The following is a 25,133-nucleotide window of genomic DNA, read 5'->3' as shown; positions in this document are numbered from 1 at the left end:
CTTCCCCCACCTCACGCCCTGGCTGGGCAGCAGGGCCTGGGGGAGGCGGGGCTAGATCGCAAGCTATCCGCGTACTTTACAAAGCAACGGATGTAGCACCCTCACGTTTTTTCTATTGGTCGGCTCTTCAGAGGCTACAAAGCTAACAAGTTTCTCAAAACCCAGAACCTCTCAGAAGGAGCGGGAGCTGGGCAGAGTTCCAGAAAGATGGAAAAATGCATAATCCCTGGATGAAGAGAGCACGTACCCTGCGAGGCCTAGGGAAGCAGGGCCTCGGGTAACAGCGCCCCTTCACCTCGGAGGGGCCCTAGTAACCCACCCAGGGAGATAAACCACCCCCCCGTCCTTTTCCAGTTACTCAAACTTCCACAGGGAAGAGGAACTGGGCGTGGCAAAGCCCGTCAGCCGACCGCCCCTCACGTGACGGAAGGGAGGGAGAGGAGGGCCTGTGGTGCCTGCGTCCGCCCAGGCCCCTCCCACTTTACGTCATCTCAGTGGCCCCGCCTCCTCAGCCGTAGGGTGGAGCACGAGGCCCCGCCTCCAAACTGCCAGTCCTCGAGGGCCTGGCTGGCCAGTGGGGCGGGGCAAGAGGCCGGGAGGGGACCTGAGCAGGGGGAGAGGAGGAAAGGAAGGGAGGGGTCACGTGCGGCCAGCGGCTCCAGGTCACGTGACGGGCGCTGGGGCGGAGGGAATCTGGGCTGGGAGTTCTCCTGAGGGAAGCGGAGTGAAGTGGGGGGGACGCGGCGGCGGCGCTGACAATGGTGAGTGCGCGGCGGCCCGCGCGCTCGCCTCCAGTCCTGGCCCTACAGCGCGCGGCGGGCCCGCCAACGGCGGGCCGGGTATCCCGGGTGGGGCGGAGGGGAGCGGCAGGAGGGGGGCGGCGAGCAGGGCGGGGAACCGGGTTAGGCCTGTCTAGCCACCCCGGGAGCGGGGAAGGGCGGGCGGGGCCGCCTTTTCCCGGTCTCGCAGAGGCCCGAGCACCTGCGGGCGGCTGCGCGCTCTCCTGGCCATGTCGGAGCCTCTGCCCGCCTTCCTCGACCGGCTGTGGGGGCCCTGGCTGGGTACTCGGACCCCGCCTCTGCGGGGGCTCAGCGCCGCCTCCCCTTCCAAGGTAGCTAGTCCCTCCGCTCCTTCCGGACAGCCTAGCTTCCCTTCAGGTGGAGTGACCCGGGAGTCCCCCAGTTCCGGGCTGGTGGGGGGGGGGGGGTACTGGGTCACTCTCTTTCAGTGTCACGAGCTTGATAAACTCCGGGTTGTTGTTGTTGTTTTAATCTCTTTGTGGTGACATTCTGCCGTATCCTGACCCCAGTTCAGCCTTGATTTTGACACTTGTAGAATGGGAGAAAAAAAGGAAAGGACGTTGAAGTGGGATGATTTTAATTCAGACACTGGTTTTGTGCCCGCTAGTTTAAGCTTTGGCTCTCATTTCCTTCCCCAAGCCATTTTCTGGAAACTTAACGCTTCGGGATGTTGAAATGGCCTAGGGAACAGAGAAGGGAGGGAAATCGGAGTACTCCAACCGGTTCGTGGGAAGCACAAGGCGTTTAACTTTGTGTGCGTTGGCCGTCTCTAGATTGGATCTCATTTGGCTCACTTTGTGGTATTCGTTTGATTTTAACAAGTGTACGTTGAGTGCCTACTGTGTGCTCTCTTGATACTGTTAGCTTTACCAAAGCTCCCTGGTTGAGTAAACTGAGAGTTTTGGCTGAAGCAGAAGCTAGGTTTATTTAAAAAAAATTAAAAATAAATTGTTTTGAATAAATACATCTTAAACTCAGAAATCGTGTTGATTTAATTAAAATCAGAAAAGTAAAAGACAGACCTATTCATTCTTAAACTGGGGGCCCTTTTTTTCATGCAACAAATAATTACTTAGGTTGGCCAGGGGCCACGGGCAAGACTGAAACAGGCCTTGCTCTCTTGTAGCTTACAGTCTAGAGGGAGGTAAACATCTGTTTGATCTGTTTGTACAAATTATTTATTTAACGTGGAAATTACAGTTGTGATAAATCTAAAAAGGAGACCTTGCCTAGTGAGGGAGTTAGGGAAGTCTTTTTTAATTGAATATAATTTGCCAAGAAGACCTAAAAGGCCCTCCTATTTATTGCTTATTTTTAAAATTATTACTTTTAATAAGCTTTTGAATAGTTTAAGAGCAATTTATTTTCAAGTTACTCATCAAACATAAACTGAATTGTAAAGCTTTATAACACAAATGGACATAAATGTAACCTATGCAAGAAAATTTGCTGTTTCATTGCTTGTGTAAATTTTGAGAGCCTCCCTATCCACTCACCTTGAGTGGCATTTCTTTACATCCACTGGAGGTAGTGAAATTTCTTCAGTGAGGGCTAAAGAGTTTGTTGGCTTTTAACATATTCACATGTAATTTTGCTGGGTGGTAATGCCCAGTATGGGTTTATGAATTATATGGAAAATCTTAAGTTAACCTAAAGGTGATAGGAGGGTTAGGCCACAATTAGAAAACTGTAAAAACAATGCTGTAATCTTTTAATAGTCATATATATTGCAGGTTAGCTATTTAAAGGCTACCTAAGAGTTTTGACTTGTATATTATTGTCTAATATTGCTCCTGAAAATCTCATATTTTAAATGCTCACTTGAAGATATGAGTAATCTTTCAGTTTAATACATGTCTTCTGTAATTTCAGCAAAAGCCTATGTTAATGTATACTAACCTTCTTTACAATTTTCACTCACTTTCTACCTCCTAGTCTTCACCATCCTGTCAATTATGTATTTTGATTTCTTTACATAACAGGAAAATTATTAAAATTTGAAGTGAATAATTAAAAAAGATTTTAATTTTATGACTTTTGTTTGAAATGACGGAAGATGCATATCTTGTAGTAAAAACTTCAAAAGCAAGACTTTGGGTAGACAAATCTTTTTTCTTTCAACTCCTTTTAGAAGGAAAACAAAGGGGCGCCTGGGTGGCTCTGTCGGTCTGGTCGCTTAAGCATCTGACTTTGGCTGGGGTCATGATCTCAAGGTTCATGGGTTTAAGCCCCCCTTGTTGGGCTCTGTATTGACAGCCTAGGGCCTGCATCGGATTGTGTCTCTCCCTCTCTTTCTCTCTGCCCTCCTTTCCACTTGCTTGCTCTCTCTCTCAAAAATACATAAGCAACAAAAAACAAAAAGAAGGAAAAGAGAAAAGCCAAACTTTTACCTCAGATGTCTTTTTCTCTCCGTTGTCTACTTGTTAATTGTAAGACCTTGACAGTTTTCTGGAGGCCTTTGATAAGACTAGTTTGTTTTTGATGTGTCCTAATGTGAAAAACTGGATGTTAACCTGGTGCTGAATTCTCATGGTGTTTGTTAACTTAATCTTGTTAAAATGTTACAGTTTATTAATCTATTATGCTTCTGTATGTATTATAACTGGGCTTTTAAAAAAAATCTAATCTGTCCCCATCTTAGTGTTTTGACAATTTATGTTGAAAAGTAAGCCTACTTTTTAAAGTTTTAGTTGTGAAATACTACAGGCATACAGAAAGTAATAAAGGATAACATAGCTTTCACATATTTTTAATGCGTAGGAATTTTTGATTTTTACCTATCATGTCAAAATAAGACTATTTAACTATATAATTATGTTATTAGTTAATTGTGAAGTTTTATAAGACTAGCAAGTGTGAGCGGGAGAGAGGCAAGAGAGAGGGAGAGAGAGAATCCCAAGCAGGCTCTGTGCTGTCAGTGTAGAACCCCCATGTGGGCTCGATCTCCTGAACTGCAAGATCATGACCTGAGCTGAAATGAAGAGTTGGTCGCCTAGCCTGACTGAGCCACCAAGGTGCCCCTCTTTTACACCACTTTAATTAGTGGCAATTTTGATTTTGATCTTTTAGTGTCAGCTTTCAAATCCTAAGTTCTCTGTGCGTTAAGTATCCATATGTGGGAAAAGTTACCATAATATTTGCTTTTATTTGTAAAAAAATTTTTGTAGTTTTCGAATCTCATTTTTCCTGGAAGCAGCTCTGGGAAGTATTAAAGGGGAATGAAAAAATTGAATTTTATTTTCCTGCTTCTATTTTATATCTTAAATGAGGTTGTTGTCTTCTACCCTTTCATAATTGCTCCTCCCATAGCAGTTCCCACCTTCCCACCCTTCCCTGCCACCTTGGCTGCTCAGTAGTTTGCACATAGTAGATAATTAGTAAATATCAGCAGCCTGATTTTGAGCTGCTGTACATTGTCATATCTGTAGCCCTTAGGAGAACATAAACCATCTTGAGCAAGTTTTGAATTTAAAACTTGGGAGTGTGAAAGCTAACTAGGAAGGGACAGTGCACATGACCTATCACTGATGTTTTTCATTCTAAGTTCAGAATCATTTTCTGATTAAAATTAGTTTTCTGGTTAAAATTGACTTTGTTATTTGTAATGTTGCCAGGAAAGATTAAAACATTGCTGAAAGGAAAACATGCTGCTTGTGTTTTTGTAGTATGTCAAAAATACAAATCTGGCAATTTTTTGAGTTGATTTCTTGAAATTACGATATATTTATTTTTAAACTTGCCCATTTTTTTTTAAGTTTATTTATTTTGAGAGAGAGAGAGCACAACTCGGATGAAGGCAGAGAGAGAGGGGAGAAGGAGAATTCCAGGCAGGCTCTGCACAATCAGTGTTGAGCTGGATGCGGGGCTCAAACCCACAGACCGTGAGATCAGGACCTGAGTGGAAACCAAGAGTCAGACGTTTAACCGACTGAGCCACCCAGGCATCCCTGAAATCACAATCTTTTTGTTAATATAGGATTAATAAAACCCAGCAGGCTCAGAATTTAGGAAAACACTGTCTTCTTTGATCATGGTATCATCCTGTGACCTACTGAGTTTTAAGAGGATCATTAGCTTGCTTGCTGTTACTCTGCTACCTAAGGACAGAATTGAGATTTGATGCAAGTTCCTTGCTCTAGACTTATCTACTGCACCGATGCTAACTTTTGGGGGGAGGGCTAGTTTCATCAAATATTCCAGATTTAACTCCTTTCTTTTGTATCTATTTTTTATTATGAGGACAGCATGTGTTTTTAACTTTTTTATATTTAATTTTTTTAAGTTTTCTTTAATGTTTTTTTTGACAGAGAGAGAGAGAGAGAGAAGAGAGAGAGAGAGAGGGAGGGACAGAGAGAGAAGGAGATAGAGGGTCTGAAGCAGGCTTCACGCTGTCAGCCCAGAGCCCAGTGTGGGGCTTGAACTCAAACTGTGAGACCATGACCTGAGCCGAAGTCGGGCACTCAACCGACTGAGCCACCCAGGGTCCCCAGAACAGTATGTGTTTTATTCAATATTAATTTAACATTCAATATATATTTTAATGCTTTCTACTAAATTCCACATACTACCCATAGCTACTGTGTCTTTAGTGATGAGCAAAGGATAAAGTATTTGTCGTCAGGGAATTTACGGTTCAGTTAGGGATTCAGGTATTGAATAAGCACACAGTATAATAAATGATGAAGTAAAAACTACATGGTGTTGTGAGGCCTAAATTTGGAGACTCTAGTTTCAATTAGGAAGGAAAGGAAGGCCTCTTTATGGAAATGAGTCAGACTGAGACTCAGAGGATGAATTAGTTAGGTTAAGGATACTTGGTCTAGGATGAGAAAGAAACTGGCAAATTTGATTAACTTGGATAATTTGAGGCTGGTGTGGTTGGAGGTAATGGGTAGAGCCAGTTACATGTAGGCCACGTTAGGGAATACGTGTGTGTATGTGTGTGTGTGTGTGTAACAGTGAAGTACAGAAGAGTGCACAAATATACAGCTTGATGTATCTTCACAAAGTGAATGAACCTGTGTAGGAAGTGCTCTGATAAAAACAAACAGCATAGGGGGGTGCCTGGGTGGTTCAGTTGGTTGAGTGACCCACTTCAGCTCCGGTCATGATCTCATGGTCCGTGTGTTTGGGCCCCGCATCAGGCTCTGTTGACAGCTCAGAGCCTGGAGCCTGCTTCAGATTCTGTGTCTCCCTCTCTCTCTCTGCCCCTTCCCCACTCATGCGCTGTCTCTCTCAAAGAATAAATAAACATTAAAAAAAAATTTAAAAACACAACAGCATAACTAGCCCTCTAGAAGCTCCCTCTGTGCTCTCTTCTAGCCACTTCCTGATTTCTAATACTAGAGTGTATGTTACATGTTTTTGACTTTTTAATAAACGGAATAATATTGCATGTGTATTCTTTTTGTGTCTGACCTCTTTCAGTATTAGTGGGTATGTGTGTGTGTGTGAGTCATCTGTGTGTATAGTTGTGTCTCATTCCTTTGCCTATTTATGAATAGACTAAAATTTATGTACCCATTCTCTTGTTGATGGATATTTGAATTGTTTCCTATTTGGAGCTATTGTGAACAATGATGTTATTAACATTCTTACATTTACATTACATTTACATTTCCTGGTTCATGTGTAAGAGTTCTCTTCAGGGTAGATAACTAGGGGTGTAATTGCTGGGTCATGGGGTATGTATATCTTTAGCTTTACCAGATAATGCCACCTGTTTTCTAAAGTAGTTGTTCCCATTTGTACTCTCACCAGCCTGTTGAAGGATTTTAAACAGCATATGATCAGGTTTATGTTTTTGAGAGATTACTATGGTTGTGTAGGGCAGACTAAGAAAGGATGTAGGATGACAGGATAGGAGATGGTTCTTCATGTAAATTTTATTATTTATTTATATTTTAGAGTCAGAGGGGCAGAGGGAGAGGGGGAGAGAGTGAATCTTAAGCAGGCTGTGTCCCCAACACAGAGCCTGATGCGGGGCTCATCCCACAACCCTGAGATCATAACCTGAGCCGAAGTCGGATGCTTAACCGACTGAGCAATCGAGACACCCCAGCTTATACATTTTCTTTGGAAAAATTCACAGAAATTTAGTCAGTCTCCTTTACTAGAGCCAGTTTTATTTATTCCAAGGGCTTACACAATGTAACGCATCCTGTTCAGACCCATATCGCAGTGCATTTTATAGTAAGTATTACATAGTAATAATTCATTTGGATCTATACGCATAATTTGGATTTTATGAGTTCTGCTATATGAAAGATCCACGAATAAAGGGGACTTTTCAAACCATATATTAAGAATTAATTTTTAGGGGTGCCTAGGTGGTACAGTCTGTTTGTTGAGTGTCTGTCCCTTGATTTTTGCCCAGGTAATGATCTCACAGTTTGTGGGTTTGAACCCCACATTGGGCTCCACACTAACAACATGGAACCTTCTTGGGATTCTCTCTGCCCCTCCCCTGTGCACTCTCTCTCAAATCAATAAATAAAAAAAAATTTTTTTAGATTTCTGGTATGTGTTAGTAATTATTTATAGCATTTACCTATGGCAATGATTGAAATTATAGCATGTTTAAATTTTAGTTTTCTTTTTGTCTTTTAAGAAATTGTGGTAAAAAACATATAAATTTGTCCTCTTAACATTTTAATGTACAGTACAATATTAGTTGTATGTGCATTGTTATACTAAATTTGTTTAGGTTTTTTGTTTTTTTTAGGATTTTATTTTTAAGTAATCTCTATACCCAATGTAGCGCCCAAGCTCACAATCCCGAGGTCAAGAGTTGCACGGTCTGACCCAGCTCGGGTGCTCCTAAATTTGTTTAGTTTTGATGTGGAATTTAAGTTCTTATTTCCTTGTTGTACTCAACAGATTTGCAGTCTGTTTAACTGTAGGTCATAGGTAATTTTACTTGAATTACAAAATGTACTGTCTGACAACACATAATTATGGGCATTTTCCTTTTATTTCAGAGTTTTCTTGGAGGCTTTTTTGGACCCATTTGTGAGATCGATGTTGTCCTTAATGATGGGGAAACCAGGAAAATGGCCGAGATGAAAACTGAAGATGGCAAAGTAGAAAAACACTATCTTTTCTATGATGGAGAATCTGTTTCAGGAAAGGTAAATCTTGTGTTTGGGAGAACTATCTAGTTGTAGGATATTAGAATTAGTCATCAAAGTTGTCTGCGCTGTTTCTAAATTTGAATGATTTTGTTGGAGATGGAAGGTTTTTTTGGAAGGTCAGCTAAAATCCTTGATTCCATTAGAGCATTTATAGGAAAGATTTTTTTTTTTTTAATTTTTTTTTTTTTTCAACGTTTTTTATTTATTTTTGGGACAGAGAGAGACAGAGCATGAACAGGGGAGGGGCAGAGAGAGAGGGAGACACAGAATCGGAAACAGGCTCCAGGCTCCGAGCCATCAGCCCAGAGCCTGACGCGGGGCTCGAACTCACAGACCGCGAGATCGTGACCTGGCTGAAGTCGGACGCTTAACCGACTGCGCCACCCAGGCGCCCCGGAAAGATTTTTTTTTTTAAAGTTTACTTATTTATTTTGAGAGAGAGAGAGAGAATGGGGCAGGGGAGGGGTACATGAAGAGGGGGAAAGAATCCCAAGCAGGTTCCACACTATTAGCGCAGAGCCTGACTTGGGGCTCAAACTCACGAACTGGGAGATCATGACCTGAGCTGAAGTCAAGAGTCACTTGACTGACTGAGCCACCCAGGTTCCCCTACAAGAGAGATTCTTACTGGAGGGATTACAGGGACAGAGTCTAAAATTGTATGCAGAATTTTGTGTTTGTGACTATGCATGTTTCGCTTTAGCTTCTTCACTGGGGCTGTGATCCACTCAAAAGTTTGTTTCTCCTTTTACATTAAGTTGAGTTGTAGAGATTGGGGATAATTCTTTAGTATACCTTTCTAAAAATTTCTTTCTCATTCTTTGTAGCTTATCTCTCTACACTACTACTGTGGTGTCTGTTGATCTCATTTCTTGGTACCCTGTAGAGGATTTAATGTACATTTGGAATGTATCTATGCATAGTCAGATACGTTTATGATACCTTACGTAAGGTTTCACTTTTGCCACTTTTCCTTATCAAGCAATGTAGAAGAATAATCTTTTTTTGTAGAAGAATAATCTTACACCTTAGCAAATATGATTGATACCCATTAATCATAACTTTTGTTTGTTTGTTTTTTGATTTTTTTTATTAGTTTTCTTTATTTTTGAGAGGCAGAGAGAGACAGAGTGCTTGTGGGGGAGGGGCAGAGAGAGAGGGAGACACAGAATCGGAAGCAGGCTCCAGGCTCTGAGTTGTCAGCAGTCAGCACAGAGCCCGATGCGGGACCCGAACTCAGGAACCGTGAGATCATGGCCTGAGCCAAAATAGGACGCTGAACCGACTGAGCCACCCAGGTGCCCCGTTTGTTTTTAAGTCTAGAAGGGAACATTTATTGTCTGGTTTAACATAATCTTATGTCATCTGGGCCAATTAGGAGTTCATGGCTGATGTTATAGGACAAATAAAGGAAGAGGACAAATTTAAGGAAATAAAGCTACTTCAGTGTGGTTTTTAAAAAACAGTAGGCCTTCAGATTATATTTTTGGAATTGCTAGAGATCATATGTAGACCTAATCAATAACTATAGACTACATTTTTAAAAATGATAAAACCTTTTGTAGATAAATGTTTTCTGTTGCTCAAAAGATACCGTATCTGGAATCTGATTATTTATTGACCTGAGATTTTTTTTTTCATTTTTAACCTTTTTATTGTAAAATAAAAGGTTAAATTTTTATTTAAAATATTTTTTTGTATTTTTATTGTAAAATAAATTTTTATTGTAAAATCTATTTTTATTGTAAAATAAAACACGTAGAGAAAAACCACAAAATAAATATAAGGCATGTTTTCTTGTAATTACCATTGATGTCAAGAAGGAGAACTTTGCCAGTAGTCCCTGTGTCTCATCTCAGTCAGTTATAGTCTCTTCTCAAAAGAAGCCAGCCACTATGCTTTCTATAATAATAAAATCCCTTGTGTTTCTTAATTGTTTCTTGTTCCTTTAAAAAGATTGATATCGCTTTTAAATCTCTTTCAATCTCTGGTTCCCTCTTTATGACTATCTTTTCTTTAAACTCTGAAGAACTTGGGACACTTGAACTGCAGAGTTCTTTGTGATTGGATACTCATGACAGAGTTTTTGCCTTGTAAATTGGTAGCTGAATTTAGAGACTTGATGAGACACAAGTTAAATTCCATTGGCAAGAGTATATGTGGGTAGTGTTTTTGTTGTTGTTTTTATCAGAGGGGTACATGATATTTGCTTTTTGTATCTATTTTGCAAATGTTGTAACTGCTGTTAATATTGATTCCTGACATACCTTTAGAACACGTTATTAAATAGATGATTTATGAGTATTTTGAAAAGATAGCTTAAAAGAGAAGAAAACAAGCATTGATTATCTGTGACCCAGCATGTTCACTAAGAACAAGTCTAGGTTTTCTGAAATATCTGAATATAATAAAAAAGATTGTTGGATTAGAGGTGGGAGATCTAGCCATGACTTTACCAATCTTGGTAGATAATTCGGGGCAGTCATTTAACCTTATGGATTTCACCTTAAAATTAGGGAGGTTGGACTGAATAATTGGTTTCCAAACTTGGCTTTGCATTGTAGGGACTCTGCATAAAAATCCTGCATATATTAGATCTAGTTTTGAAGTTCTAAGAGGTCTGATATCCCATCCAAAGCAAGAATAAATTCTTTTTATGGTATTCCTGACATGTGAATTTCTGTCTGTATACTTTTTTTTTTTCCAGAACTTTTTTTTAAGAATTATTTTTTAAGCAGTTTTAGGTTTACAGAAAAATTGAGAGGGAAGTACAGTTATTTCCTGTATACCTCCTGCCCTTATACGTGTATAGCCTCTCATTATCAACATCACTCACCAGAGTGGCATAGTCTTTACCAAGGACAAGCCTACATTGACACATCATAATCACCCAAAGTCCATAGTTTACCTGAGGGTTCAGTCTTTTAGTGTTGCTATTGTGTGAGTTTGGACAAATGTATAATGACATATATCCATCATTATAATATCATACAGCATAGTTTCATTGCCTGAAAAATACTTTCTTTGTACTACCTGCTCATCTCCCCTGTCCTCCCCCGCCGATTGTTCTGCCAGTTCGTCTTCCCTGTCCTGCCCCCTAAACCATTGACCTTTTTATTGTTTCCATAGTTCTGCTTTTTGTAGAACGTCATGTAGTTGGAATCATACAGTATCTAGCCTTTTCAGATTGGCTTCTCTAACTTTGTAATACGCAAGGTTCCTTTATGTCTTTTCACAGGCTCATTTCTCTTCAGTGCCAAATAATATTTCATTGTCTGGATGTATCACAGTCTTTTCTTTTTAAAGTTTGTGGGTTTTTTTGGGGGGTGGGGGCACCTGGGTGGCTCCGTTGGTTAGGCATCTGACTTAGGCTCAGGTCATGATCTCGAAGCCTATGAATTTGAGCCCTGTGTTGGGCTCTGTGCTGACGGCTCAGAGTCGAGCCTGCTTCAGATTCTGTGTCTCCGTCTCTCTCTGACCCTCCCCTGCTTGCTCGCTCTCTTTCTCTCATTTAAAAAAAAAAAAAATTTCTAAAGTTTTTTTTTTTAACTTATTTATTTTGAGAGGAGGAGAGAGACAGAGAGAAAGAGTGGGTGGGCAAGCAGGAGGGGGGCAGAGAAAGAGGGGGAGAGAGAATCCCAAGCAGGCTCTGTGCTGTGTGGGGCCCAAATTCACAAACCGTGAGATCGTGACCTGAGCTGAAATCAAGAGTCAGATGCCTGATTGTGCCACCCAGACGCCCCAGATGTGCCACAGTTTATTTATCCACTCACCTACTGAAGCACATCTTGGTCGCTTCCAAGTTTTGGCAATTTATGAGTGAGGCTGCTACAAACATCTTTGTGCAAGTTTTGTATAGGTATAAGTTTTAAGCCCATTTGGATGAATACCTAGAAGTGTGCTTGTTGGATTGTGTGGTAAGCCTATCTTTAGCTCTGTAAGAAGCTGCTAAACTGTCTTTCATTGTAGTGCTACCATTTTGCATTCCTTCAGCAACATGTGAGAGCGCCTGTTGCTCCACATCTTTGTCAGCATTTGGTGTTGTCAGCTTTCTGGATTTGGTCCATTTTATTTATTTTATTATTATTTAAAAAAAAAATTTTTTTTTAACATTGATTTATTTTTGAGAAACAGAGTGAGACAAAGCGTGAGTGGGGGAGGGGCAGAGAGAGAAGGAGAGACAGAATCTGAAGCAGGCTCTGAGCAAGCGGTCAGCACAGAGCTTGATGCGGGGCTCGAACTCACAAACTGTGAGATCATGACCTGAGCCGAAGTCGGATGCTCAACCGACTGAGCCACCCAGGCGCCCCTGGATTTGGTCCATTTTAATAGGTGTGTAGTGGTAATGGGATGTTGAATATCTTTTTTATGTTTATTTGCCAAGTGTGTATCTTCTTTGGTGAGGCTCCTGTTCACATGATCTGCCTAATTTTTAATTGGCAGATTTTTAAATTGTTTGTTTTCTTCTTGTTGAGTTTTAAGAGATCTTTTTATGTTCTGGATAACAGTCCTTTACCAGATGTGTCTCCTGCAGATATTTTTTCTCATTCTATGGCTTGTCTTCTCATAGTCTCATTCCCTTGATTGTTACATGGTATTAATTTTGATTTCCCTGATGTTCAGTGAAGTTGAACTACTTTTCATAGATGTATTGGCCATTTGATATCTTTTATGAAGTGTCTATTCACGTTTTTTGGGGAGTGGGGAGAGCTCATTTCTCTACTCAGTTGACTTTTTTCTTATTGATGTATAATATTGGAGAGACAGTGCATGAGAGTGGGGGAGGAGCGGGGGGGGGGGGGGCGGGGCGGAGGTGGACAGAGGATCTGAAGCGGGCTCCGTGCTGACAGCAGCCAACCAAAACTATTGAGATCATAACGTGGCCAAAGTTGGCCGCTCAATTGACTGAGCTACCCAGGCGCCCCCTTGTGGCTGTCTTTTGATGAATAGCTCTTAATTTTAATACATTACAAATGTTCCGTTTCCTTATTATTATTTTTTTAAGTTTATTTATTTTGAGAGAGCACGAGCCGGGGAGAGGCAGAGAGAGAGAGAGAGAGAGAGAGAGAGAGAGAGAATCCCAAGCAGGCTCTGCACTATCAGTACAGAGCCCGACATGGGGCTTGATCTCGCAAACCGTGAGATAATGACCTGTGTCAAAATCAAGAGTCTTAATGACTGAGCCAATCCAGGTGCCCCAGTTTCCTTTTTGTTAGTATGTTTTGTATCCTATTTAAGGAATCTTTGCCTACGTTATGGGCATGAAGATATTCTCCTGTTACCTTTCTCCTGTAAATTTGTTTATTTTACACACTTCACATTAAAAAAATTTTTTAATATTTACTTATATTTGAAAGAGAGAGAGTGCATGAGTAGGGGAGAGGCAGAGAGAGATGGAGACAGAATCTGAAGCAGACTCCAGGCTCTGAGCTGTCAGCACAGAGCCTGACTTGGGGCTCGAACTCACGAACCATGAGATCATGACCTAAGCCGAAGTCGGATGCTTAATGGACTGAGCCACCCAGGTGCCCCTACACTTCACATTTAGAGCCTCAGTTTGCTTGGAGTTGATTTTGTCTGTGTGACATAGGAGTCAAGGCTAGTTTCCCCCCACCCCCCACATGGATATCTGGTGAACCCAGAACACTTATCGTTTCCTTCATTGCACTGCAATATCACCTTTGTCATAGTTTAGAGGTTGTATGATTTTATTCCAACTTCTGTTGTGTTCCGTTGGTCTATTTGTGACATTTGCTTTCTTTTCTTTTTTAAAAAATAACCTATTGAGTATAATTCACATACCATGAAATTCACCCTTTTAAAGTGTACAAGTCAGTGTTTTTACTATATTTGCAGAATTGTACTGCCACCGCCACTAATTCCCTAACATTTTCATCACCCCAAAAGAAACACCATACCATTAGCAATCGCTTCCTTAGTGCTATACACTGAATATTTGTGCCTTCTTAAAATTCACGTGTTGAAACCTAATTGTCAATGTGATGGTATTTGGAGATGGGCCCTTTGGGACATGATTAGGTTATGAGGGCAGAACCCTTATGAATGGGATTAGTGCTCTTATAAAAGAAACCCCAGAGAAATCCCTTATACCTTCTGCCATGTGAGAACACAGTAAAAAAGATGGCCATCTGTGAACCAGAAAGAGTGCTCTCAACCAAGTCTGGTGGCACTTGATCTGATCTTGAACTTCCTAGCCTCCAGAACTGTGAGCAATGAATTTCTGTTGTTTACAAGCCATCCTGTCGACAGTATTTTGTAATAGCAGCCCGAATGGACTGAGACACCTAGCAGTCGCTAATCTACAAATCTTTCTTTCTCTATGGATTGGCCTTTACTGGATATTTTATATATATGGACTCGTACAATATATAGCCTCTGGTGTCTAGCTCCTTAATGTGATGTTTTCAGGGTTCATTCCTTCTTAAGAAGTTAGTAAAAAATATATATATATACTAAATTTGCCATTTTATCCATTTTTTAAGTACAATTCAGTGGCATTAATTACATTCCCAGAGTTGTACAACCATTACAAAATTTGTTCATCACCCCAAAGAGAAACTTTGTACCCATCAAACAATAACTAGCCATTTCCTTTTTCTCCCAGTCCCTGGATACCTCTGGTCCACTTTGTTGTCTGTAAATTTACCTGTTCTAGTTATTTTTTTTAAATGTTTTATTTATTTTTGAGAGAGAGAGAGTGTGAGCAGGGAAGGGATGGCGTGGTGGGGGACAGAAGATTCAAAGTGGCCTATGTGCTGAGGGCAGCAAGGCCAATGCAGGACTCAAACTCACGAACTGCAAGATCATGACCTGAGCTGAGGTCAGACGCTCAACTGACTGAGCCACCCAGGCATCCCTCTAGTTATTTCTTAAAGGTGGTCATACAAAATTTGCCCTTTCACGTCTGCCTTATTTCCTTTAGCATAATGTTTTCAAGGTTTGTTCATGTAGCATGTATCAAAACATCATTTTTTATGGTTAATATTCCAATATATATCCGTGTGGAATATGGAGGGATATACCACATTTCCTTTATCCGGTTCATCAGTTGAGGACATTTGGGTTTCTACTTTTTGGCTGTTATGAATAATAATGCTGTACATTTGTGTACAAGTTTCTGTGTGAATATATGTTTTCATTTCTCTTAGATGTATATACATTAGAGTAGAATTGCTCAATCATGTTAATTCTGTGTTAAGTTTTGGAAAAACTGCCAGTCTTTTCCAAGCAGCTGCACCATTTTGCATTCTTTCCAGCAATGTATGAGGGTTCCAGTTTCTTCACTTTTTTGGCACTACTTAATATTGTATTTTTTATTATGGCCATCTTAGTGGGTATAAAGTGCTATCACATCTCATGGTTTTGGTCTGCATTTCCCTAATGACTAGTACTGAACATCTTTTCATGTGCTGATTGCCATTTGTATATCTTTGGGGAAAAGTCTATTCATACCCATTTTTTTTCTTTTTATTGTGTTGCTTTTTATTGAGTTACAAGAGTTCCTTTATATGCTGGATACAAGTCCATCATCAGTTATGTTTCACAAATATTTTCTCCTGTTCTCTGAATTGTATTCATTTTTTTTTTAAGTTTATTTACTGTGAGAGAGAGAGGAAGAGTGCTCAGTTGGTTAAGTGTCCAGCTTTGGCTCAGGTCATGATCTCACAGTTCGTGAGTTTGAGCCCTGCATCAGGTTATCTGCTGTCAGCCCAGAGCCCACTTTGGATCCTCTGCCCCCTCTCTCTGCCCCTTCCCTACTTGCACGCACATGTGCTCTTAAAAATAAACATTGAAAAAATTAAGTGAAAAATAAATAAAATTAATTTCAACTTGTATCACTAGGCCTTCTGAGTAATTCTGAGAGTCTTATTGATTGTTTAATTATTGTTTATTATTAATTGAAATTACTAGGTACAGTAATTGTAGAAAATTGTGAATTGTGAAAGATTTGATAGTGATTTTTCTGGGAATATTTTTGGTGGGTTCATAAGGTATAATTCCTTAACATTCTTTTAGATTGATCAGTGATAAGTAAATTGTCTTGAAGCAATTCAAGCTTGTCTACCAAGCCACCCATAGTGAATTCTGAATTCCTTGTTACAAAAGTGAACAGAGGTTTATTCTGAGGTTAAGGGCTTTATAGTTTAATTTTTTAAACAAAGAATATTACTGAAGTATCTTTCAAGAATATGGACTTTATTCTTCTGGCAGCAGTTGAAACTAATTTTGGGAAACCACAATATCCAGCAACAACAGAGTACAGATATCTTGGTAATTAACTGTAAATTATACTATAAATGGTGTGGAAATTGATACATGTTTGTCTTAAACACAGTGTAGATGAATTTCACTTACATAGCTCCTGAAGACAGCATTATTTGAGACATCTACAGGATATTATATGCTGAAGAATGAGCTTTGAGGTTGGCCTGTTAGAGCGATGAATATGTCTTTTTTTTACGTTTATTTATTTTGAGAGAGAAAGAGGAGAGAGAGAGAATGCATGAGCGGGGAGAGGGGCAGAGAGAGAGAGAGAGAGGAGAGAGAATCCCAAGCAGGCCCTGCACTGTCAGTGCAGAGCTCAACACGGGGCTTGAACTCACTAACTGTGAGATCATGACCTGAGCCGAAATCAAGAGATGCTTAACTGACTCAGCCACCCAGTTGCCCCTGTGTATGTTTTATATATGGATTGTTTCCTTATGTTTTGTTTTCATGGCCTTTTATACATATACACATAGTCTCACATATCCAAATTACTTATTAATAGTAAAGGGGAAAAATAGTAACTTCAAATTGGAGAAACCTGGCAGATCACCTTGACCAGATGATCAAAGTTAACATCACCAATTGGCATCATGTACTTCCTAATAAGATACACTGAGAAGGATACAACTTCATTTTCTGCGATATTCTTGGCAAAAATGCATAAACTGAGTCTAACTGTGGTAAAACGTCAAACAAAACCCAAATTGAGGGATATTCTACAAAGTAAGTGACCTATATTCTTAAAAACATCCAGGTCAAGAAAGGCAATGACTGAGGAATGTTTGAGATTAAAGGAGACTAAAAAGACATAACTGTATGTAACATACGATTCTAGATTAGAGCCTGGACAGAAGGAAAAAGGGTATAAAGTACATTATTGGGACAGTTGTTGGAATTCGAATATAAACTGTGGAGTTTTAACTTTCCTGATTTTGATAATTGCACTGTGATTATGTAAGAGATTATAGAGGAGCATGATGCTTCCAGATTATTCTCAACTGTGAAAAAAAAGTTGTGTATCTATGCATGCACATATATAGAGAGAGAAAAGGTGGTAAAGCATATGGGACAGAATATAAACATGATGCATTTGAATACAGATTATATGGAATTTCCTTGTGCTGTTATTAAAACTGTTTTGTAAATTTGAAATTGTAATAAAAGTTACAAAATTGTAACAGTTAGTATTAAAACTTTTTAACCCAGTTCACTATCCTAGTTTAATTTATGTTTCTATGCTCCCTTTTAGAACAGCTTTTAAATATGCTCAGTTATGTTTTCTAACTCTGGGATCCTTTAGATTCCAGAATATCTTGCATCAGGCTTACAAAGCAACTGTTTTTGACATCAGTAGGAGACCAAGGACAATTTCAGAGTTTAGGTAATTTGGTAGGAAAATGAAATAACTTTGCATTTCTACCTTAATAATAGGGTTTCAGAATGTTTTTTGAAGGTCTGTACATTTAAAAAATAACAGACACAGCCACGTTCAAATGAAGGCATTCCCAAAACCTGTTGCCAAATAGACATTTTAAAAAGTATGTTCTTCTTACATGTTTTATTAGTATAAATTAGAGAAGAGCTCTAATTCCTGCTTGGCTTGAGAAACAGCTGGGAGTATGCTTGTTTTATGCTAGTTTTATGCTTGTTTTATTTGTGGTTCAAGCCTAAAATTCAACTTGTTAGTGTATGTGGAGCCTCTAAGTACTAATTTTTTTTCCTTCAAGAAGTATTTTTCTGACTTTGAAGGTGTTATTTGCCTATTGTAAAAGAGCAACAAAAGAAATCTTGAAAACTACAAAGAAGAAAACAAAATTACTCATACATTCCAGAAGTAACTGTTGTTAAGAGTATTTCTTTTGTGTAGTTTAAGAAATACAATTGGCATTATGCTTGTATACAATTTGACCATGCTTCCTTCATGTAACATAACCATGCACATCTTCCCACATCATTAAAAATTCTTTGATCTTATTATTTTTAAACTTTAATAATATTCCATCATATGATGTACCACAATTTGTTTATTCTTTCTCTGAGATATTAATTTGGAAGGCAAGTAACTAACTCATTCTGGTTACAGATATGGAAGATACAGAAAAATGAATATTTTAGTTAATATAGTTTTCAAACAGAAGTAATTGGACCTCTGCTTTTATTGACCCTTGATTACTGTTATCTTTTGAGAAGCATTATTAAAAATGCTTTTTTGAGTCATATTAATATTTTTTATAGTAAAGAATACATCTGGAAGTAGGCTTTTTTATATGTTAGCTAATCCTTTAATGTTTGGAAAAAATTTTCTTAATATGTATGTACTTTACAGATATTTTGTCAATTCAAATTAAAAATTTATAAAATTAAGTTTTCCATTTGGCAGATGTGAATTTAGGAATTTAAAGATTATATATTTTACTTAAAAAATATGTGAGATAAATCATACTCAAAATTTAAATCTTTAGAAATTCTGTTTTTAGGGTGAGTAGCAGATTCAGGGGCAATAAACATGGCTTTTAAGGTTAGGAATTATAACTATATTTTTGGTTACTAAGAGCTGAAAATGATCTTTTTAAGTAAATTCTTGGAATTAGTGATTACCTTACATTAAAATGCTATTGTGTAGAATTGTTTAACTATTTGACTGGAAAACGCATTTGAATAGTTGAAAGTTTTCCCTTTTTTTGATTTGAGTATAGTTCTCCAGCTTATAAAGGATTCCTTCCTAACAAAGCAGGTGCTTTTAAATTTATGTCTAAGTGATTGTATAAGTTATACCTTCTCTACTGCTATAAAGTCATCATGATCTAGGTATGTGGTGGTGTCTCAAACTTCAGAAATGAATACCTGAAGGGCTTATATATTGCATTCATCTGGAAGGAATCTATTGGTAGGCCCACTCAAAGGATTGTTAACATCTTTTATAATTTCATGTTTTGGCAGGTAAACCTAGCCTTTAAGCAACCTGGAAAGAGGCTAGAGCACCAAGGAATTAGAATTGAATTTGTAGGTCAAATTGGTGAGTTTTAAAATAGTATTACTTTTTTTTTTTTTTTTTTTTAAATGATAACTGAGTTTGAAGAGGGTTGGATTTGGCACTTACATGCGTGAATTAGAGCTTAGCTTTGTGGAAGGAAGGAATTGATTTTGCATAATAAAAGAGGATTTATTTTGTAAACATTAAAACAGGTTTCTTTGTATTGTATTAAATGATACTTGACTCAACCTGCCTTTATTTGTTATTAAACTTAGTTACTAAAAATGAAAGGAGTTATGTGAGCTACCAGCCTTGAGAAATAATTCAAGTAAAATTAGTTGACTCACTGGAATTTCCATCTGCCTGCATCTTTCACCAGCTTTACAATTTCCAGTGTCACTTTCATCCTTCACTTTCTAATTACCCATGCCATTTGTCTTCCTAACCTAGTGTGTGCCTGTAGCCAGACTCACCTGTCAGAAGATTCCATGTGAAAAGGAGGGATGTAATTTCTTCTTGACTTAGATCAGCTTCCATAAATATTTCCATATATGTATTTCAGAGGCATTCTTGATTTAGTAGGAGTTAAACTCTATAAATCTTTTGCTACTACAGATTCAGAAAAGAGAAAAGAAAATGGGTCTTTCTAATACAGTATACATAGCTGGGTTTTAAATCTAGCTTTCTAACTTTTACTATACATTTTTAAAGTGTCAAAATTGGAATGGGTAGATACTTGTTTCTGTATCTATTCCAGACGAGATTATACTTGAGGGGGCAAATTTTAGTAATTCACTGATAGTTGAAACGTTTTTTGTATTTGTATATTGTAGTTTTATCAAGGTAATATATTTGCCTAACTAAAGCAAAACAATAAATGCTTTCTGCCTTGAGGGGAGGAGGTTCAAATAATTGCCGGAAATGTGTCTATTAAAACAGCTTCATATTGGGCAAACTCTAACTACATTAAAGGGATGAATACATTATTAATAATAGAAATTTTCATTGTGCCGTGCTGCTTGAATTTTTTTATGCCTAGGTGGAGCATAATGAAGGGAATAATGGAATTTATATCATAGCTCTAGTGTATTAGAGACAAATCCAACTAATTATTTTGGTAAAAATGATTTGCTTTGGAGGTAGAAGTTTGAGTTTTAATGAAACATATTAAATGTAATTGGTCGTTTTTGCTTTTTCAAATTTCTTAGAACTTTTCAATGACAAGAGTAATACTCACGAATTTGTAAACCTAGTGAAAGAACTAGCCTTGCCTGGAGAATTGACTCAGAGCAGAAGTTATGATTTTGAATTTATGCAAGTTGAAAAGCCATATGAATCTTACATCGGTGCCAATGTCCGCTTGAGGTATGAATGCGTATTAGCAACGGTATAGATAGTGTCAAAAACAGAAAGTAATGGCTACTGTTGAATGACTCCTTAGAACTTCTCATTACAATTCTGGACTGAAAGGCTTTAGATTTTTAGGAATTCTGCCAAATATTTTGTTTTGTCTAGCTAATGCTCATCTGAGGTAACGATAGTCTTCTATCATAGATTTAGAGAACCCCGTCACGAGAAGTTTGGTTTAGTCATATACTTTTTTTGTATGAATCATCCCCTAGGTACTTTCTTTGTCTGGTAAACAGAATTACCTCAAAATCCATTAGTTTCCCAACAAATCCCATTTAGTATATGGTTAAGAAGTGCTGAAGAGAGATTTCCCCAAGTAGGTGTGACCATAGCACTTCAAATGCGTGTAAAAAAGTATGTACACTATTCTTAAAATTGTTGTTTGTATTTTTTTGATGGGGGCATTTAAAAATTTGAATTCGTAAATGAAGTTGATCCCAAAGGATCAGCAAGGAGGAAAGCTGAGTTGCAGTGAATGTTTGCTTATTGAAGACACTGAAATTTATGGTAGGAGATTTAACTTACCCTCTCCTTTAACTTCATAGGTATTTTCTTAAAGTGACAATAGTAAGAAGACTCACGGACTTGGTAAAAGAATATGATCTTATTGTTCACCAGCTTGCCACATATCCTGATGTTAACAACTCTATTAAGATGGAAGTGGGCATTGAAGATTGTCTACACATAGAATTTGAGTATAATAAATCAAAGTAAGTACCTTTGACAACAGATAACTTAAATGTTCAGGGAAAATTAACAAGCCTTTCAGGTCTTTGTAAATTGGTCAGGGTAAGGATAGAATTGACATTAATCGGATGTTAACAGCCCAGTAGAATCTCTGAACAGAAAGAAACTTTTGGCGTCTTCTAACTCAGTGCAGGTGTCTTTTGTATTCTATTCCTAATAGGTCTCTGCTTGTTTTTTGTTTTTTGAGAGAGAGAGAGAGAGAGAGAGAGCGCACAAGTTGGGGAGGCGGGCAGAGGGAGAGAGAGAGAATCTCAAGCAGATCCCACACTCAGTGCGGAGCCTGATGCAGGGCTCAGTCCCATGACCCTGGGATCTTGATGTGAGCTGAAATCAACAGTCGGATCCTCAACTGACTGAGCCACCCAGGTGCCCCCGTCAATTTTTGTAGAGGATCTTACCATCTCAGAGGGCAACTAATACCTTATGTCTGTAAAAATTTACCTGACTGGGCTGATATAACTTTAGCCTAGTTATCTTTTTTTTTTTTTTAATGTTTTTATTTATTTTTGAGACACAGAGAGACAGAGCATGAATGGGGGAGGGGCAGAGAGAGAGGGAGACACAGGATCGGAAGCAGGCTCCAGGCTCTGAGCCATCAGCCCAGAGCCCGACGCGGGGCTCAAACCCATGGACCGTGAGATCATGACCCGAGCCGAAGTTGGACGCTTAACCGACTGAGCCACCCAGGCGCCCCCCTAGTTATCTTTTTAAAACTAAACAAAAATGCTTTTTCTGTCCACCTAAGCAATACATTTTCATTACTGAAAATTTTGGCAATGTTAGAAAAGTAAAAAAACAATCATGTTTTTCTCATTATTTTATTATTTAAAAATATTTTTTTAAGTTTATTTTTGAGAGAGAGAGAGAGAGAACACATGCGAGAACGAGCACAAGTTGGGGAGGGGCAGAAGAGAAGGAGAGACAGAATCCCAAGCAAGCTCTGCACCATCAGCGCAGAGCTTGATGTGGGGCTTGAACTCACGAACTGTGAGATCATGACCTGAGCTGACATCAAGAGTTGGACGCTTAATCAACTGTGCCACCCAGGAGCTCCTATTATTTTTCCCACTTAATCACATTTAATATTCTCTTGTGTACCTTTCCATGGGGGAGGGGAAGGTATATAGCACATTTATATAATGTTGCATTTTTACAGAAATGGGCTTCTGTTTTGTTTATTGTTGAATGCCTTTTTAAACTAATATGGAATAATTTAAGCATAGACCAGAGTATATGGACACTGCAGTGAATCCTCAGGTACCCATTGCCCAGCTCCAGTAGTTATGAACACATGGTCAGGTCTGTTTTATCTGTATCCAGCCCTCACACTCCTCATAGATTATATTAAAGCCAGTTCCAGACATGGAATTTCATCCATAAAAATTGTGTATCATTTTTAATAGAACGGTAATTCTGTTATATCTAAAAATATTAATAGTTTCCTAATACCCATACCATATCCAGTCAGTGTTCACATTTCCCTGATTGTCTCATAAAATATCTTTTCCCCCCACATGGTTTGTTCAAATCAGTATCCACACAAGATTTGTTCAAATCCAGTGTATCCAAACACATTTCATTTGGTAGTTTGACTCTTAAATTTCTTTTGGTTTTTTTTCCACTAAAATTTATTTGTTGAAGAAATGGATGTATACTTTTATCCCCTTCCTGTGTACTCTTCTGTTAAATGACTTTTATTACTTGTCCCTCGCCAGTGTATATCACTAAAAATGTGATATAGACATGCCTTCAGGGTCTCAAATCATATTATTAATAAAATTATCAAATTGTTTAGGACCTAAAAGCTTGTCACTGGAAGCCTCCCTTCAGCCTGACATAATTACGTTGATCAATTCCTGGGAAATTATTTTGAGATCCATACCTGGGGGAAGGTTAAAAAGCCCTCTGGGTATTGTAGTAATTTCTAGGTTTATTACCACATTATTTCAGAATACTTGGGAAAGGTCTTTGATGACTAGATATCACAGCAGCAGACTCAACCTGTGGAGTCTCTTTATGGCCAAGTGCTTTGTTAACTGTGCTATCACTTAGAGTAAGGACACTAAACTCTTGTGCAGAGTTTTGATGTTCAGAAACATCATTATACACCAAATAAATATTGCAAGCATGAAAATTTTAATTTTTTGCGCTTAAGTTCTTTGGAAACTAAGCTCTTAAGTAAAGGACCTGCAGTTAATCAGGCTAATTCTTCCTTTGAGGTATATTGATAGTCAAGTAAAAGCTTGATTCCTGTTTTTTTGTTTTGTTTTGTTTTTTGTTTTTTGTTTTAACATTTATTTTTTGAGAGACAGAGCGTCAGTCAGGGAAGGGCAGAGAGAGAAGGAATCACAGAATCTGAAGCAGGCTCCAGGCTCTGAGCTGTCAGCACAGAGCCTGACGCGGGGCTTGAACTCATGAACTGTGAGATCGTGACCTGAGCCGAAATCAGACACTTAACCGACTGAGCCACCCAGGCACCCCGATTCCTAATTTTATAGTAAAATAATGAATACTTTTTTGTAAAAAAGGAACATTAAATAATATGAAGAGTCAAAATGGTATTCTTTTTTTATTTTTTTAAAAATTATTTTATTTTATTTTTTTGCTTTTGAGAGAGAGAGCATGAGCAGGGGAGGGGCAGAGAAAGGGGGAGACACAGAATCTGAAGCAGGCTCCAGGCTCTGAGATGTCAGCACAGAGCCCGATGCCGGGCTTGAACTCATGGAGCTGAAATCGGACACTCAACCGACTGAGCCACCCAGGCGCCCCCAAAATGGTATTCTTAAATAGTTACTATCCTAAAGATGTCTGCTAAAGCCTTTCAGGACATATTTCATTCTTTTTGTTTGTTTTTTAAACTGATATTTAGTAAATGAGGTATATTCTTTCCCCAAAGGTATCATTTAAAGGATGTGATTGTTGGGAAAATTTACTTTTTATTAGTAAGAATAAAAATCCAACATATGGAGTTGCAACTGATCAAAAAAGAGATCACAGGAATTGGTAAGTCAAAAAAAATATTTGAATTAAAATTCCTGTTTTAGTTGAAATTTAAAAATCTTAAAATATTGTTTAAACACAGTAAATATACACATTGGATACAAATTTTGATACTTAGTATTGTTTAATAATCATGCCTTTTAGAAATTAATTTTTATAAATATTTTAAAAAGCATCAAAATTAGGTTATAAATTCACACATTTCAAAAATAAAGTGTAAAAAGTTTTACTATACAGTAAAAAGTGTCTGTGTACTTCAGCTCATAGGTCATATAAGTTTTAAAATGCTTCTAGATATTTATACATATACAATAAGTGCCTCTATATTATACCCTCCCCCTGCTTTTAGTTAAATGTTTATGTACAATACATGCTTTGCTTTTTCACCTAACAGTATATTTTAGAGATCTCTCCATATCACTGGATAGAATATTTCCTCATCTTTTTTATAGTATTCTTTCTATGGATATATAGAACTTAATTGGTCTGCTACAGGTTGTTTCCAGTCATTTCCTTTACTTAATAATGTCATTTTACATGTGTGCAAGTGTGTGTGCAAGATAAAAATCTTAAAAGTCGAATTGTTATTTCAGAGGGTGTATTCATTTGTGATTTTGATACATATTACCAGTTTGTCTTCCTTAGGGGTTCTACATTCCAGCAAGGAATGTAGAAAAGTGCCTCTTTCCTCCTGTTCTTACCAACACAACATTGTAAAATTTTTAGCTGATATAATGGGTAGGGGAAGAAGGTTCCCCATTGTAGTTTTAGTTTTGTCAT

The 25,133-nt window shown here is 38.3% G+C and overlaps 1 protein-coding gene across 3 annotated transcripts in view; it reads left to right on the top strand.

The window, feature by feature from the left end:
- Window positions 1-629: 629 nt before the first annotated feature.
- The window catches only part of VPS26A (VPS26 retromer complex component A), a 33,684-nt gene continuing 9,180 nt past the window's right edge, over window positions 630-25,133 (top strand). The window contains exons 1-6 of one of the 3 annotated variants that reach the window (XM_060642560.3): window positions 630-761; window positions 7,781-7,930; window positions 19,163-19,238; window positions 20,405-20,561; window positions 21,152-21,316; window positions 24,250-24,356. In XM_060642560.3, the coding sequence (XP_060498543.1) occupies window positions 759-761; window positions 7,781-7,930; window positions 19,163-19,238; window positions 20,405-20,561; window positions 21,152-21,316; window positions 24,250-24,356 (658 nt within the window). In that variant the 5' untranslated portion in view covers window positions 630-758. Of the gene's footprint in view, window positions 762-900; window positions 1,112-7,780; window positions 7,931-19,162; window positions 19,239-20,404; window positions 20,562-21,151; window positions 21,317-24,249; window positions 24,357-25,133 lie in introns of those variants that run through there. The other 2 variants (XM_060642559.3, XM_060642562.3) reach the window with 2 other exon arrangements.

This window comes from Panthera onca, chromosome D2 (assembly GCF_046562875.1).
Source record: "Panthera onca isolate mPanOnc1 chromosome D2, mPanOnc1 haplotype 2, whole genome shotgun sequence".
NCBI lineage: Eukaryota > Metazoa > Chordata > Mammalia > Carnivora > Felidae > Panthera > Panthera onca.
This window is presented reverse-complemented; position numbering and strand designations above follow the sequence as displayed.